The sequence below is a fragment of the Anomalospiza imberbis genome, chromosome 2 (genome assembly GCF_031753505.1).
Source record: "Anomalospiza imberbis isolate Cuckoo-Finch-1a 21T00152 chromosome 2, ASM3175350v1, whole genome shotgun sequence".
NCBI classification, from domain to species: domain Eukaryota; kingdom Metazoa; phylum Chordata; class Aves; order Passeriformes; family Viduidae; genus Anomalospiza; species Anomalospiza imberbis.
Window position 1 is genome coordinate 70,074,641 of NC_089682.1, and position 15,338 is coordinate 70,089,978.

Consider the following 15,338-nt stretch of genomic DNA (forward strand, 5'->3'; position numbering starts at 1 on the left):
TAGGTGTCTAATACCTAATGGAGAATCCATTGTGCTGACAATGAGAATAAACCACCCAAAATAACTCAGCTTTGACTTCCCTTTTGCTGAGCTAAGTTGTGATGGCAAATCTCCAGATTCTTCCTCATGGCTCAATAAGAAATGAACCAGAACACACACATTTTTAACACATAATACTACATGTTTGTATGGCCCATATATACCACGGCTATGAAATGCTTAGCAATAATTCCGTCCCCACCTTTACAGCCAACTGTACCATTCACGTTGTACTGATATATTTGAAAGTAGTGCAGAGGCTGAAACAGCTGCATTTCAGTAAACTCAACCCTTCATACATGGCAACCAGGAGCCCTGATGAGGTGACATCATGTTTGGTCACTGACAGTACTGAACAGATTTTAAACAGAGAAGTGGCAGTGAAAGGTATGGGAGGTGTGAAGCTTTAGAGTTATTTCTGCGGAGCGATACACCTCCAGTATCTGAGTGCCTGGTTGTGGCTTTAGACAACTGGAATTTTTAAATATAAATATTATTTCAGAAGTTGTCTAGTTTGAATAAAGCTTAAATGATGCAGTGACTGTTTATGCTAAGCCTATCTCACTACTTTTCATCTGTAAATGAAAACCAGACACTAAGACGGCAGTTTTGGGTGCCAGATGATTCCTGAAAACCTTTTCTTTGCATGTGTAGTAGCAATTACTGAAGCGTCTACTCTTATCCTCAGAAATCTAACACAAGTACTTTAAGCTCAGGACTAATATAGTAAAATAACAGGAAAACTGCTTAAGCTGTGTTTCCGCCAAAGTTTGGAAGTTAACATTTCAGTGACTTCAATTCACTGAAATTTTAAAGGACTGTACTTCTCTGATGCTTAACTCTTTAACTCTTCAAAAGGCTGCCAAGTTCCATAGCCTGAGTTAAATAACATGATCTGGCATTTCCTAGGAGTAGCAAGAGTAACCATACGTAACCTAGAAATCTGACTACTGATATGGATTTAGAAGGACAAAGCAAAGAATGTATTTATTTCAAGACAAACAAATATATAATCTTGCAGGAACAGATTTTAAAACCTTGAGCTGAAAAGACAAAAAGGAAGTAATGAATTTGCATAAGACCCTGCTATGCATGTATATAGCACAACGTCTAGCTGGTGATGGGCTTGCTTATTCTCCTTGTTGATCATGGGCTGATGACTGAATTCCAATGACTTAAAAATGATAACATCAGATTTTTTTAGCCTATCATTGCAGTTAGTGAATTCAATTTAAATTCTTTCACTTTCACCACCAAATAAAGCATGAATAACATTTTCTATGTTTCCTATCCATTCTCTCACTTTCTGCATTTCTTCTGTATTTCTTTTCCTCAACACATTTAGTGACAAAGAAGTTGTGAGCTCCCAAAAGGACTAAAAGCATTTCCTACTCCTCTATCCTCCCCTTTAGTGTTGTGAACTTTCTGATGACATCCCAAACAGAGATACAGGGTCTCCGATAAAAAAGCAACAGATAGTATTGAAAAAAAGAATTCAAGAAATTAATGGGAAATATTCCAGGAGGTGTCAGAGAGACAGACTGGGATAAAAAAATGACAAAATTAATACAAATCTGAAACACCAGAGTATGCAGAGAAAAAAGATCATGTCAAAGAGCCACACAATTTCCCTGAACAAGCAATTCTTGATTTCCTTCCTGTGTTGCTTACACTCCTGAAGTGAGACTTTTAATTGCTTTTAGCCACTTACTTTAGCCACCCACATTCAACCCTTTAACCATATATTACATTTTGTCTCACTTAATTGAATATAGTTTATTTCACATATCTCAGTGCTATGCTTTTTTAGTAGGGGCTGAATGGGGAAATCACAGACTGTAAGGTAAAGAAAAAAGCCCTGCATCCAATAAACTCCACATCCATTGGCATAATTACTACTAAGTAAATTGGCATTTACTTTTTCTCACCCTCTTTTGTTGGCTTTTCTATGAGCAGGTAATGACACTTATTTTCAACTATTACAACCTATCTACATCATAATTTATTTCTTTGTGTTGCCTAGAATATAGTGATTTGCTTCAATTCAACTTTCTGGTAAAAAAATAACCATGCTTGCCATACACAGTGAAGGACGGCAAAATCACTACATCCCAAAGAAAGGAAAACAGCAAACTTGAATCATAAACTTGGCATTACCGCTAGAGATTTACAACAACATATGGTCATTTGCCTGTAGCTCTCTTGCACATGCTGACTAAAATAATCCATTGAAACAGAAATGTCCTGAATTGTAAGAATAGAAACCAAATGCTAGATTCTAGCTTTTTACATGGGCCCTGCCTCTAAAGAGTGTTCATAAAGAGAAAATTTTCATCTCTGAAAACAAGTACATTTTTGAGCCCACATTTATTTTTCCTGAGTGCCTAACACAGACATAAGCTACCTTTGTAATTAGTGTGTGTGAATTGAACTGACAGTGACAGGCACAAGGCTGCAGGTGCTACTGCACAAACATGTTCTGGTAATATGTGAGATACATACCCTCCCAAACAGGCTTCTCAGACATGGACACAGCCAATTGTGTGTGTTTGAGAGAAAAAAGTAAATGCTAACAAAAGTGACTGAGGCTTTTGTGGCTTTCTGCTTCAGAGGTTTGGGGCATTTGTTGAAATGGATGTGAAATAAAAGAACAGGTTTTACATTTGTGGTTTGGGAAGTGCCATTTAGACAAGCAGCTAAGACATCAAAGGCTCCTGCAGTGAAGCACCAGGGCATAGCAGCTTAGTGAGACAGATCACAGCGAGAATTCATGAACTAGCAGAAAACCAGGCTCATCGGTGCACACAGAGCAATATTATACAGAAGAGCTAGGCTAGTCCAGATGCAGCACAGATATCTCAGCTTGGCTCAGAGTGCAAGTTAATAAGCCTCAGTTCTCAGCAGAGCTTCCAGGTCAATGTTCATACAGGGGGGATCAAGCTTTGTTGCTGTTCAAACTGCAGTAAGGTGTTCAGGACCCTGGTGTTAGCCCTTTATGTGTACAACTCAATTAACCTGCAGTTGCTGGCTTGGGCTTCTCACACTATTACTCCCTACATTTTGGGTTCCTGGCTTATCTCAAGAAAGGAAGCTTGGATCTATCCATCCTTACACACACAATTGTAGCTTTTCATAAAATGCAAATTCAGGGAACTGACCAAAGCTCTTGACAACAAAGTCACTCTGGTCTGGAAAAAACTGCTTCAGGTCAGAGAAGGTTAGAGATGACTTGAAAACCTCAACACTTCTAATCTGACCTTGCCCAAGAGTAACATCACTGGTAAGAGTGATCCATATCTCTTCAATCATTGCTTTTTCTGACAGCAGTACCAATTAGTGCTTCATGTGGTTGTTGCCCATTAGAACAAGACCTTTCATGCTGGCATTAAAGTTTTCCCTTCCTTCTCTGCTATCTTACTCCTTCACACTGAGAGCATAATGACAAAATGTAGAATTTAGCCTTAATTGGATCTCTGCAATGTTATCACCTGAATTAGCTCCCCTGTGAATAATTATCACTGCCTAGAGGCTGACAAATTGCTTCCCTCTACTTCATGATTGTCAGGAATTTCAAATTATATGCTGAGCATGGGGAGGATAGAGGGGACAAAGGGGAGAATGAAAATGAAAGCCTAGAGAAGCATAATTATTAAGATTATTAAAATACTTGACAGAGTGCCATAGTTTCCATGAGTTTCAAAAGGGGAGAGTGACAGCAAGAATTTTGCTGGGGCAATTGGGCAACATCCAGTCTGGCAACAGAGTCATACAGTCAAGGTGAAACTACAACCACTGCTCCCAAAAAGTGACAAAGGGAATTCCTTTGTTATTCACCACCCCATTTAAGCTATGGATAGCAGCTTGTTTACCATCTCATCTGCACATTTAATCTTGCTACATTGATGGCAAATTCTTTGCAGCATAGACTGATAGAAGAGTAAATGTATGTGAGTGGATAGTAGCAGATTGCCAGGCATTTAGAATAGCATATAACAGTTTGTGTTTTGCAAAGAAAAGGTTTTGGCAAAAAGCTGCTCTTCCTGAGAACACTCATTCCATGTCTGGGCAAGACCTCACACAGAAACAAATTTTGTCATTACTCTACAGTATCCATCTCAGATATTGACAGAGATAAGAAATGCTAATCTCATAAACCCAAATCCCTATAAAAGTGTAATGCTCTTTGCACATTACTTGAAATGGTCAAATAGGGCAAATAGGCCTTTTATCCAATTTTCTCATTAATGATACTGTGCTTGTAAGATGGATGCATTCTCAGTTAATTTCAAGGCAGTTCCCCAAGACTTCTTTCCAACCGTGCCAAACCAACAACACACATCAGGCACAGACAAAGTAGCTGCCGACATACTCCCAGGAGAAGGCTCTTCCTGCTTACCTGACATACAGTGACCTCTTCTGATTAGTCCTCAGGGAACCAGACCCAGAACTCATGCTGTGATTCATCATCTGCTCACGCAGGTCATGGATTTTTGCCTCAAATCGAGCGTACTCTAAGGAGATAAGAAAAGAGAGAATAAATATATTTTCGTTTTCTTGACCTATATAATCATTAGGGCTGCTAAAAGCAAATTAACATTAAATTAATGAGTGTAAGGCATGTCTTGAAAACTGAGGTCTAATAGAACCTTGAATTAATGTATTATCTTAGGTAAATATATGCCCTTTTTATTGTGGTACCTGGAACATTTCAACACTGGCTAGGTGAGGAATCAGATATCTAGACCTATGGTCCTGCAGTTTCAGGAAAGGAAAGGAGGTTTAAAGTGTGCTAACAAATATCTTCTAGTCTGTGGAATGGATGTTGAAAGCAGTTTTCCATTGTATCTTTCCTCCTTCCAAACAATGTGATACCCTGTTAAGGTCAGTGGGACAGTGCACTGAAGTTAATAAAGAGTCAAACAATTACTGTATAATCCCATCAAAATGGAGGAGATATTTCCATGTCCAATTATCCCCAAAGAAGCTGGAAAATCATTGTATGAGCAATCAGCCACCTTTTTTACACTGCTCACTGAGTCTTGGGCCCTGTTTCTTTTAAATAGGTGGAGCCATTATCTCAGTCTTAGGGTGGGTGACCCCAGAAACACCGAACCTAAGCTGTATAACAGTGGTACAGAACTGCTCCTCCCCCCCTTCCCCTCCCCACCTTGTTCACCTCCATAGCTCTACTGGGGGCTCTGTAAAATGCTGTGACCTGCTCCCCAGCAGCATGGGATCAGCTGGAGCTGTATCATTTGGTGAGACTCCTCTCTGACAGGACGCAGCCTCATCAATGGTCCCTCCATTGGGAGCTGCCATGCTCCCCTTGCTCATCATGTGACCCAATGGGCTGAGGTTTGGTTTGCAAGAAGAAAGGTTGAGGTTTTGGAGACAAGCTCTAATTCCTTGAAAATGACAACCTCCAGAAGCCCAGAGAGCCATAATTCAACCTAAACCCAGGGAATCTACTGATGTGAGCTATAAGACTAAGCTGAGGGGGTGTACAAAATACATTTCAGTGAGTCAGTGACACTTTAAAGAGTAATTGCAGACTGATGCCAGCAAAGGGAAGATGATGTTCCCTGCACCTCAACGCTTTATTTCACTGATGCCTTCAAAAGAAGTATCCCTTTCCCCACAGCAGGGCTAAAGCAGAAGTAAAACCAGCACACAAGGTTTCCTCCCTCAAAGGATGGAGGTACATTCCGCTAGATTCCACCACTTCCCAGCTTAAGCAAATAAATCTTTACAGTGCATTTATAACCCATTGCTCTGCATCTTGTTTGTTGCTGTCTGAGCTATGTGATAATGCTGTAAGACAGCAACATTCACATTTTTCTCCTAGAACTCAGCATTATTTTTGTTTGATCATTTGCTGTTCCTACTGGCTCCATTCCCACAATGTCTAGATGCTTTGCAACAACTAATTCATTTTATTCCATGCACTCTACATTTTCATTGGATAATAACATTGACCTTTCCAAGATCCCACATTTTGCATAGACACTAGCCACCTTCAAGCTGGCTTAGCAGAATGGTTTGATTTGGGGTTTTGTGTTTGGGTTTATTCCCCTCCTTCTCTCTTGACACATTTTGCCTCCCTTTCCACTGAGCTTCCTTGGCATTACCTACTCAGTCTGTTAAGTGACATTGGCTACTTTGCTCGTCAGTTGGGAACCACTGCTGTGGTATAAGACTCCTCAGTCTTCCCACATACCTATGACTTCACTGACTGCAACTGAAATTCTGTGTGTCAGGAGAAGAGAAACTCCTACATGCAGACTGTATTTTAGATTTATTCTGTAGCTTGTTTCTTGCTCATTTCTTTCACCTAGAGTACATCTTTAAACTTCTGAAAGTTTTAAAAGCACAAATTCTCAGTGGAACTAAGGCTCCTACAAACGCATGTTGTTTTTTTCTGAAGTGGAGTTTAGTTTTGAAGTGTTTATCCCAGTGTAGGATTTAAGTTTGCTCTATGTGAGTCATATTTGTTCTAATCTCCTGCTTTAGAATTTATTTAGTAAATAATCATCTTCTGAGCAAAGCTTTGTTTAGTTTATATTTCATTAAAACAAATCTAACATTTCTTCTTGGCAAATAGGAAAGGGGATCTTGAGGACCAAGGCTCGCATTTCTCTTCCTCATACAGTATCAGTCCGACACAAATAGACAGAATATTACAATTCAAAGGCTTGTTACTAGCTCTCTTTCATTTATGGTGGATACACTGAAGAAGACAGTAAACATACAGTGTAATTCAGCTTGCTTAACGTTTTACATCTGGGCAGCACCAAGGATATGAATGATCTACAGCACAGAAACTTTCCCTTTAATAAGCATCCCCATCCCAGGCTGACTCTGTATGTAAGGTGTGGGAGTAATTCCCAGATTTAGACACCAATCTGGAGAGTGAGAAGAGAGGACTGAAAATTGATTTTCTCTAGCACAGTATCCAGCTATTTGCAACTTGAACATCAGATACTCAAATGACTACAGCTTGGTCAGATGATGATATTGCTTGTGCTTTAACTTGAGAGCACACTTGTAATTTAACCAATTTTACCTGTCTGTAAACTTATTCTGAGTTCAAGAATCTCTCTTCTGGGAGATCTCTTGGAACCACAAGATGTATTAAAAATTGTCTAATAAGTGTGTGATGGAAGCTCAAGGTTCAAGGTCCTCCTCCCTGCTTGATACCAAAAATTACTAAAGTACTAATGATATTCTGTTACTTTGTTTCTTGAGATGTTTTTAGTTATGGATTTAAATACGCAGATAATTTGAAAAAAAACCCCAATTTTATGCGACTATATTTTCCTACTGTACCTTTTTCACTTTTATTTTGGTAAAAAATACTGAAATGTACCCTTGTCCCTTCCTGGCAAATGCCTGGGCCAAAAATTGTATGACCATCAATGCAGGCAGGATTTAACTCAGCTCAGATCAGTTTCTTTAATCTCAGTCCTCCTAGTTCTCCTACTGATTCCTAGATACTACAGTGACAGATGCATTTGAAATGTGAACAGAAAAAGAAACAGTGATGCTCTGCCATCAGAACTGCTGTGATAGTTCTGCCTACTGGGAAAGAGTCCTTTTTTCTTAACACTTCTTTGTACTTTGGGTCATTCCAGGAGAGCTGTCTCCTAATAGCTTTCCATTTGTTAGGTGTGAAAAAGGACAGTGCTAAAGTCCACTTCATGCTTCCTTCAAATTCAGCACTGAACCTAAATAACACACTTTTCGAGGCTCCTACACAATTAAAAGGACACTGAGGTTGTGACATACTAACAAAATATACAGTCAAAGCCCACTGACTAACCTCATGCTCTTGAAGAAAGGGAGAGCAAGAACATGTTGCTACTGGAATGTTTCATTAGCAAAACTTAATTTACTACACTCCATCTGCAAAGTTCCTACCTGTTGCCTGATGTAGTAATGATTTGACAACTCTGGTAGCTTAAGAAACTGATAAAGCCAAACATTAGGCAAGAAAAGCAAATGGGTGAGCAAACTGTAACCTATATTATTTCTGGGGTCAGAACTGATGATACAATGATTTGTGCTGGCCTGTGGCTCTGGGACTGCTGCTGTAAAAAACAGGGGAAATGGGGTGGAGTACGAATATTTGTTTGTACACCAGTTTAGAGCAGGCCCAGGGCTCATGGCAGTGTAGGCAGACCTGAATTCGGCTGTCCCAAAAACACTGATAGGACTCATTGCCCTATCAGTGAGAGGTGAGGCTGGTGGCACTGAATGTGGGAAAGGAGATTGCTGCTGTGAGTGAGGAGTGGCCCAGTTACAGCAAGAGCAAGACCAACTTTCAGGGCTCTGGCAATGCTGCCACAGGCAAATCCCCATTTGGTCATGTCTCTTTTCTAATGTTGGCTCCATTCAGCTCTCTGGTCAGTGAGGAGACAGAGAAGAGTCACCTTGAATGGCTACAGTGTGAAGTGCCCCTAAGCCAACCAAGGCCAAACCAGCACATTTATCAAATAAAGACACCAGTTTGAATAACTAATATTTGCTGGCTTCATACAGGCAAATAAATAGACTGAATAAATGGACAGGCAGCTGGTGATTCCCCTTCCATCTCATTCCAACACCCTGCCAAGTGCTATATAGTTTTTATGGCTGAAGTGATTTTAGATACCTAATATGCTGCCAACTCATCTACCCATGGTGCAAGTGGGGCCCTACATGGTGGGAAGGAATTGTTTTAACACACAGACACCACTCCCTTTTAGAGCTTCCTATTGACTCTCTTTGGTGGTTCATGGTCAGAGTTGGTATGTGAACTTTTGTCAGTCTGATTACTTAACACATAAGCCTCTCCATGTATCACGAGTCTTTGCAGTATCATGAGTTTGTGAGATTTGTGATGGATGCAAAGACAATAAGGACAGTTTGGGATGAGTTTTGCTGTGATGCCATTTCATATACATGGAGCAAGAACTTCTCCTATTTATATAAGCAATATATTGAAATTTTAGTTTTAAAATGAGTTCATAAACAGCATAAAAGACTGAAGACACAAAAAATACTTAAGAACACAAGAAAGCTCCTGGAAGTCTTAGATGCTTTTTGGAGCCAAAAAAATGAATGCAAGAAAGTAAACCCCCAAATCAATAAATTTCTGAAAATAAAAATGGCAAAGATGAAGATATTATATCTGGTGGCTTGATGCTACTTTTTGGTTATAGAAAGAAAGAATAGCTATGTTAAATGAATCAATATTCTGCAGCTTTTCTATGAGAAAATTTTGCAGAATTTTACAAAGCTACACCACTGTTATTTTTCACTTTTATGTTTATAACAAAGATTGTAGTATTGATTGAATTTGGAGAACATGATAACAAAAACCCCTCATCCTACAAGTAAAGCAAAGTTAAGAAACTGAAATGCTGACATACGATACAATAATGAAAATAACAGTTCAGCAGCCCAGTCTATGTCTTTATCACCTGAACACTTTTATTGCTGGCCCCTTTAGAGAGATAGCAATTCTTTCTGCCAGCAGGTAGCAGAGTTTGCTTTTCTGTATAAGCCAGGATAATCACTGCTTCTAGGTGGTAAGAGGTTTACTAAAAAGTAGAAATTCAAAAATAGAAGGTAAAACTTGAATTGTCCAATTTTAACAGACTATTTTAACGGTTAAAAAAAAAACAAAGCGCAAACCAGGAAGGCGTTAATTAGAGATCTCAAAAAAGGTATGTTGCATAGCTCTAGAAACTATAATAAAAGAGCAGCTGTCAGATCAGCTTCTCTATCAATATTAATTGAGCATAATTTTAGTGGATTCAGGCCAGCTTAAACCTTCTGATATTTTCTTCTGTTCTGTTTATGGGAACACAAACTGTATGGTAAGTCATAGACTTACTGCCTTGGACATCTGAGACAGTGATGTGCATAACACTATGATTATGATACTATTATTTATGCTATTTATGTATTTTTCTTTGCCTCCTCTTAGTAAGTGTCTTGGCTTAATAGTGTAAGACTTAAAGCAATAGAACAGATTTTTTTCCCTAGAGTGAGTGTTCTTCCATTTTTGCTCTTTGCCAACAGTGTTGCCCAGTCACCATTGGTTTTATACTTGGAGGTGGAGGAAGATGAGCAGACCAACATCAAGACTTCCAAGTACTGTGTCTGGTTCTGCTTTTCCACAGATTTCCAGTGTGAAGCTTTGTGAGTCAGAAGGAGTAACTCTCCTCATACTATGATAGCTACAGCAGAGCTATGGCTGCTAGATTAACACTGGGTTAATCTTTGGCTATGCCTGCCAAGGGCCCAGCATCCCACAGCCCTGGAAGCCTTTGAAACTACTGCAATACTTATGGAAAGTGAAAGTGTGTGCAAAAGGCATGAACTGATAATGCTAGTATTTTATATCTTTGGATTTTTTTTTAATATTTGAGTCAATTTTTTGGCTGAAAGTATCCTTTTTAGATGATTAGGGGTTCAATTTTATAGCTGCCCAATGTTGCAAGCATTCACACAGCAGGTTAATGATGGTAAAAAAATCATTCTGGCAATCTGTGGTAATTTTGTAAGAAAAACACACAAACAAACAAACAAGCAGTACAGTCCTCTTGTACCTTTGGTTCTTTTATCTGCCTTTGCCATGTCTGATGTTGGCTACTGCCAGGGACATAGCTCTGTACAAGTCTGGCTTTGGATTTTATATTTTATTGTCAATGTTGTGCTTTTAATAAGTCAAAAAAATCAGTTAGATCTACTATCAGATAAATTCATGACTCAACAGGAAAAAACTGCACATAGTTTTGATGCAGCACTGGCCTTATTGACTGGAGAAAGTGCTGCTCTCAAAAAGCCTTGCTCCATTTATGGTGCACTGTGTAACAGAACAAGTGATGCTGCTATTTCTTATCAGTCATACAGTTCCCTTGAGTTTTCTCAAAGGAAATGAAAAACACAGAGTTCAATACTGGGGAAGGGAAGACACATTTACATTTTATTAGATATTATTACTTTGACTATATCTATCTGTTTTTATTGAAATATTTTCCATACCCCTTTTCAGGAACCTTTCAAAATTAATGAAAGAGGCATTTTTACTGATTTTACTGATTGCTTTTCCCTTTAAACTTCAGCACAGTAGGGCTATTAACATCTTTATTTTTTGATATTGGTTGGTTGTCTTCCTTTACCAATATACAGGTATTTACATTTCAGGCTGCCTTCTAATCAAAAGTTCACCCTACATATTTGATCTGAAGCTGGATTAATTGCCTTAATATCACCACTGAATTTGTTTTCTTTTGCTTTATTACTGAATATAATTCTTTCTCCATGTGTTGCACCATTAGATACAGCCCTCATTTTGTGTTAGCTGTCAATAGAAACACCCCATAAAATATACCTTCCTTCCATATTACCTTCAGGAGACTAATAACATGTTCTACTTCTAGTCACAGGGAATATAATTCCAAGCCAAAGCAGTCTCTACAAGTTTTAGAATCAAAGAATCTCTTCCTCCTAATGAAAGAGATGTACTAAAATAAATTAAGCTATTAGTGAGCAACAAGAACTATGTATCCTACTGGGATGTTATTCTACCTGCTCCCTTAAAGCCTATCCTTGGTTCAGGAAGTGTCATCTTGGACCTTCTTGGATGGAAATTTTTTCAACTTCTTCCAACCACTGAAGAAACCTTTTGAAAACAACCCCTCACAAGACTTTGAGGAGCTTTGTCCTGCAGTGAATTTTAGTGCATTCTGAAAAAAACTACCTCCCTGTTATTTTAACTGATGTACCCTGAACTAAACAGGACTATCTGTGGCACTTTTTCAAGTTCCCTGAGGCCCAGACTGGACAACATTGTCCAGTCCAAGAAGGAGCAAGGCAAATAAAAAGCAGAATTTCACATGGTCTGCCTTGGCAGCACAGTGTGAAATCTTGGAAAAGTTGGACACACCTCCTCAGCCCTGGCATCCAACTTGTACGGCTATGCTCACCCAGCAGAGCAGCTTATGTCTCATTAACCTTGATAGCTCTGTGTTTGTACAGTGCAGACACATTTCAAGATATCTCTGGTGTTTTAAGCAGAAAGTGACTTGGTCAAGGTGAAGGGAAAAAAAAAAAAAGCACTTCCCTGCCTCGGAATCCTCTTTCTTCAACAAATATTTATGTGAGATGCTGCAAAGGAGCAAAACCTACTTGCTATTAATAGCTAAGCTAATTCATTTAGCTACTTTGTCACTTCAGGCTAGTGGTAGAAGGCCACATATTCAGACATTTATTCAATTTACACAATTCCCCATCCAAAATCATCGCCCTGAGGCATTTGTTACTTATTATTTTTGCTTCATTTTTTTTTCCTCGCTTCTGCTTTTTACCAAATGCAGTTCTATTTCTTGTGAGCTGAGCATATTACACTGATATCTTAACAAAGATTCTGGCTTAGCTTTCTTAAGACTTGAGCTGGCACAAAGAAACAGAACAGAAATGACCAACTGTGGAGTTTCCCAGGCCTGGCAATACTGGGAAGGCAGTTTGACAGTCTCAGTTAACCCTGTAACTACATTGGGTACATATTCCCCTTTTCCAGACATGCAAATGATGGCAAATTAGTCCTACCTGCCTTCAGCTGTTTATAAATTTCTTCCTGAGTATCCCACCTGTCAGCTACATGGTTCATGTGAAGTCTCATTCAATAAAAATGGATGGGGTTATCCTGCATACTCTATGAACCTGGCTGAGTGTGACTGGTCAGAATGGAAAGCACTCTGACACAAATATATGGATACAGAGCTGGGAGCACACAGATGGCGTCTGCCCCAGCACCGTTGCATGCAGAAGATGCCACCTTGTACTACACCATACTGGGAAAAGAGAAAAAGGGTACAACCCTACTTCACCATCTCCAGAAACAACAGCAACTTAATGAGACTAAGGAGGCACGGGATCCATCTAGGAATTACGTGCAAAACGTTATGAAATAAAACTGGAAATGTAGATCAGTCTGACCTGCCGGATGTTCAAACAAAAATGAAAAAAAGGAGACATTCCTTAATCAGGGCTTAAAATTCCCAAGTGAACTATGAAAACATACACTAAATTTCCACAGCTAAGACATTATATGCTAGTATTGTACTTATACTCCATGAAATTCTGAAATACTCATAGTGGGAAGAGATAAAAAAGAGCTTCCTAAAAGAGACTTTGGGGAAAAAGAAGTTTCTTACTGAAAATAGAGTGATGTGGAAGTTAATGTGATTAATTCCATAAATCAGCATCAAAGTTGTAGCTTGCAGTAAAAAAACCCCACCCACAAATCATTTAAAACCATCATAAGCCAAAGCAGAAAATTAAACAGTAGCAAGAATCCCAATAGTACCAAAGGTAATTATTCATAGAACAGGACAGCCTTACAGACTACCAAAAATACAGAGATCAGAAGGACCATCAGTAACAGAAACAGACTCTTGGCAGAAGTGTTATGAAAATAAACATGGATATACTTAGGCTGAACTGTTTTGCATTTATGATTAATACAATTTCCTAACATTGGAAATGACATTAATAAATGATTCACTCCTTTATTTCAATATCTGCCAGGTAAAAAAAAAAACACCTCCCCCTGTAACTGCCACTTTCCTACACTCAGCTGTGCTGCTCTTCCAGTCAAGGATATCTTCAGCCATCTCCTAAGGTTTCTGGAACACTCTATTGAATTAAAAAGAAGAATTCAGCAAAGACTGGAAACAAAACTATCCATTTTTACCATTTAAAAAAACACAAAACCTTAAAACAATCCCAAATAACCTGAACGAAAAAGAAAAGAAGAAAATGGATAAAAACATTCCCACTTGTGTGTTGATCTTTTCTAAGAGGCAATATTGAGAGCAGCTGCAGAATCATATTAGTTTGCTAGAGCTTCCTGATTAAAGGGGAATTACTGTTGCTCATACAAACAAGTAATAGGGAATGGTTCAGCACGTTACAAGCTTGAATGAATTTAAACAAGACAAATACATATATTACCTCAGGATAAGTCATGCTTCCTGTATCCCTCTTAGCTTACTATAGGGAATCTTTTGAGTCCTCTGCAGCATGTTTTGCATTGGTCCACTAATTAGAAATAGCTATGGCCTGGATGCTCAGAAATGTTGTTTAACTTGAGCATCAGATCATGTAAAATTGGACTAATTTCTGAAAAAGCACTGTAATACCAGTAAATGCCTTGCAATTACTGCTGATATCATTGATCTCATCATTCACAGAACCACCAAACCCCACCATTATGGCATAAAACAGCTGGAAAAGGTTTTCTTTATCAAGTCCAAGTCCTGCTTTTACAGAAAAACAAACCCTAAAATACTGTGCACAAACTGTTCCAATACTTTCCTACAATAAGTCCCATTTTGGCATTTCATAGCTGTTGGAAGGTCACTCAGAGCCCCCATTTCTCAAATACATAGACTCATTCTTCTAGCTGAACACGGCTGAGGCTGACTTAATTGGCTTTTACCCCAGCACAGTTCCTCTGTGTAAATTGCTCTTTTCCGTTGTACATCGATTCTCACGGCACATTTAGAGAGAAAACACAACTTCACTCACCCCTTTCCGTTTTGCTAAATAAACAAGCCAATCTTAGTTAACAAAGAAAATGTCAGAGGCAGTCCTACAGGAAGCAGATCTCTGCTGTCTCCCTGCTGTGTTGGTGAGCCACATTACAGATAAGGCTTATAGATCAATAGAAAATGGAAGTGCTGAAAACTTCCCACTTGATATCCAGGTTTCTTATATTCTTTCATGATTCTGACAAGCATCTCAGAATAAGACTAGCAACCTCTACAGCTTTTCCCAGGGAGCAGCTGTTTGTTCTCTGGAGTAAGTAAATACACTGTTATCCTTATGTAATTAGTTTATCGGTGGTTTCCTTACAGAAAGTCAGTTTAATGCATTATCTGTCTATCTATCTGTCTGTCTATCTGTCGATCTATCTATCTTAAGCTGGTTTCTCCAAAGCTCTCTGACTTTCTGCTACACTGCTTGTAACTGTTTAGGATGATCCAGGTAGGGAAAAGCAGTGGATCAAGATGATCCAAGATGATGCTTACGATGTTTATGATTAAACAGCTTTTAGCACTAAAAATGTCACATCCATACAGCTTTCGGAGACAGTTTGGACAGGAATGATCAAAACCTATAAACACTTCAGAAATTTTTTGACAATGATGAATGATTTAAGTTTCCTATACACACTCTTCCAAGAAAGAGATGCACTCAGATAAAATGAGAGGATCAGGCGAGATCATCTGTGAGTGTATTATGGT

The 15,338-nt window shown here is 38.8% G+C and overlaps 1 protein-coding gene across 33 annotated transcripts in view; it reads right to left on the reverse strand.

Annotated features, from left to right (window-relative positions):
• The window catches only part of DLG2 (discs large MAGUK scaffold protein 2), a 984,419-nt gene that overhangs the window by 83,240 nt on the left and 885,841 nt on the right, over window positions 1-15,338 (reverse strand). For all 33 annotated transcript variants that reach the window (XM_068181606.1, XM_068181605.1, XM_068181599.1 and 30 more), the window contains one exon: window positions 4,436-4,550. In XM_068181606.1, coding sequence (XP_068037707.1) covers window positions 4,436-4,550 — 115 coding nt within the window. The remainder of the gene's footprint in view (window positions 1-4,435; window positions 4,551-15,338) is intronic.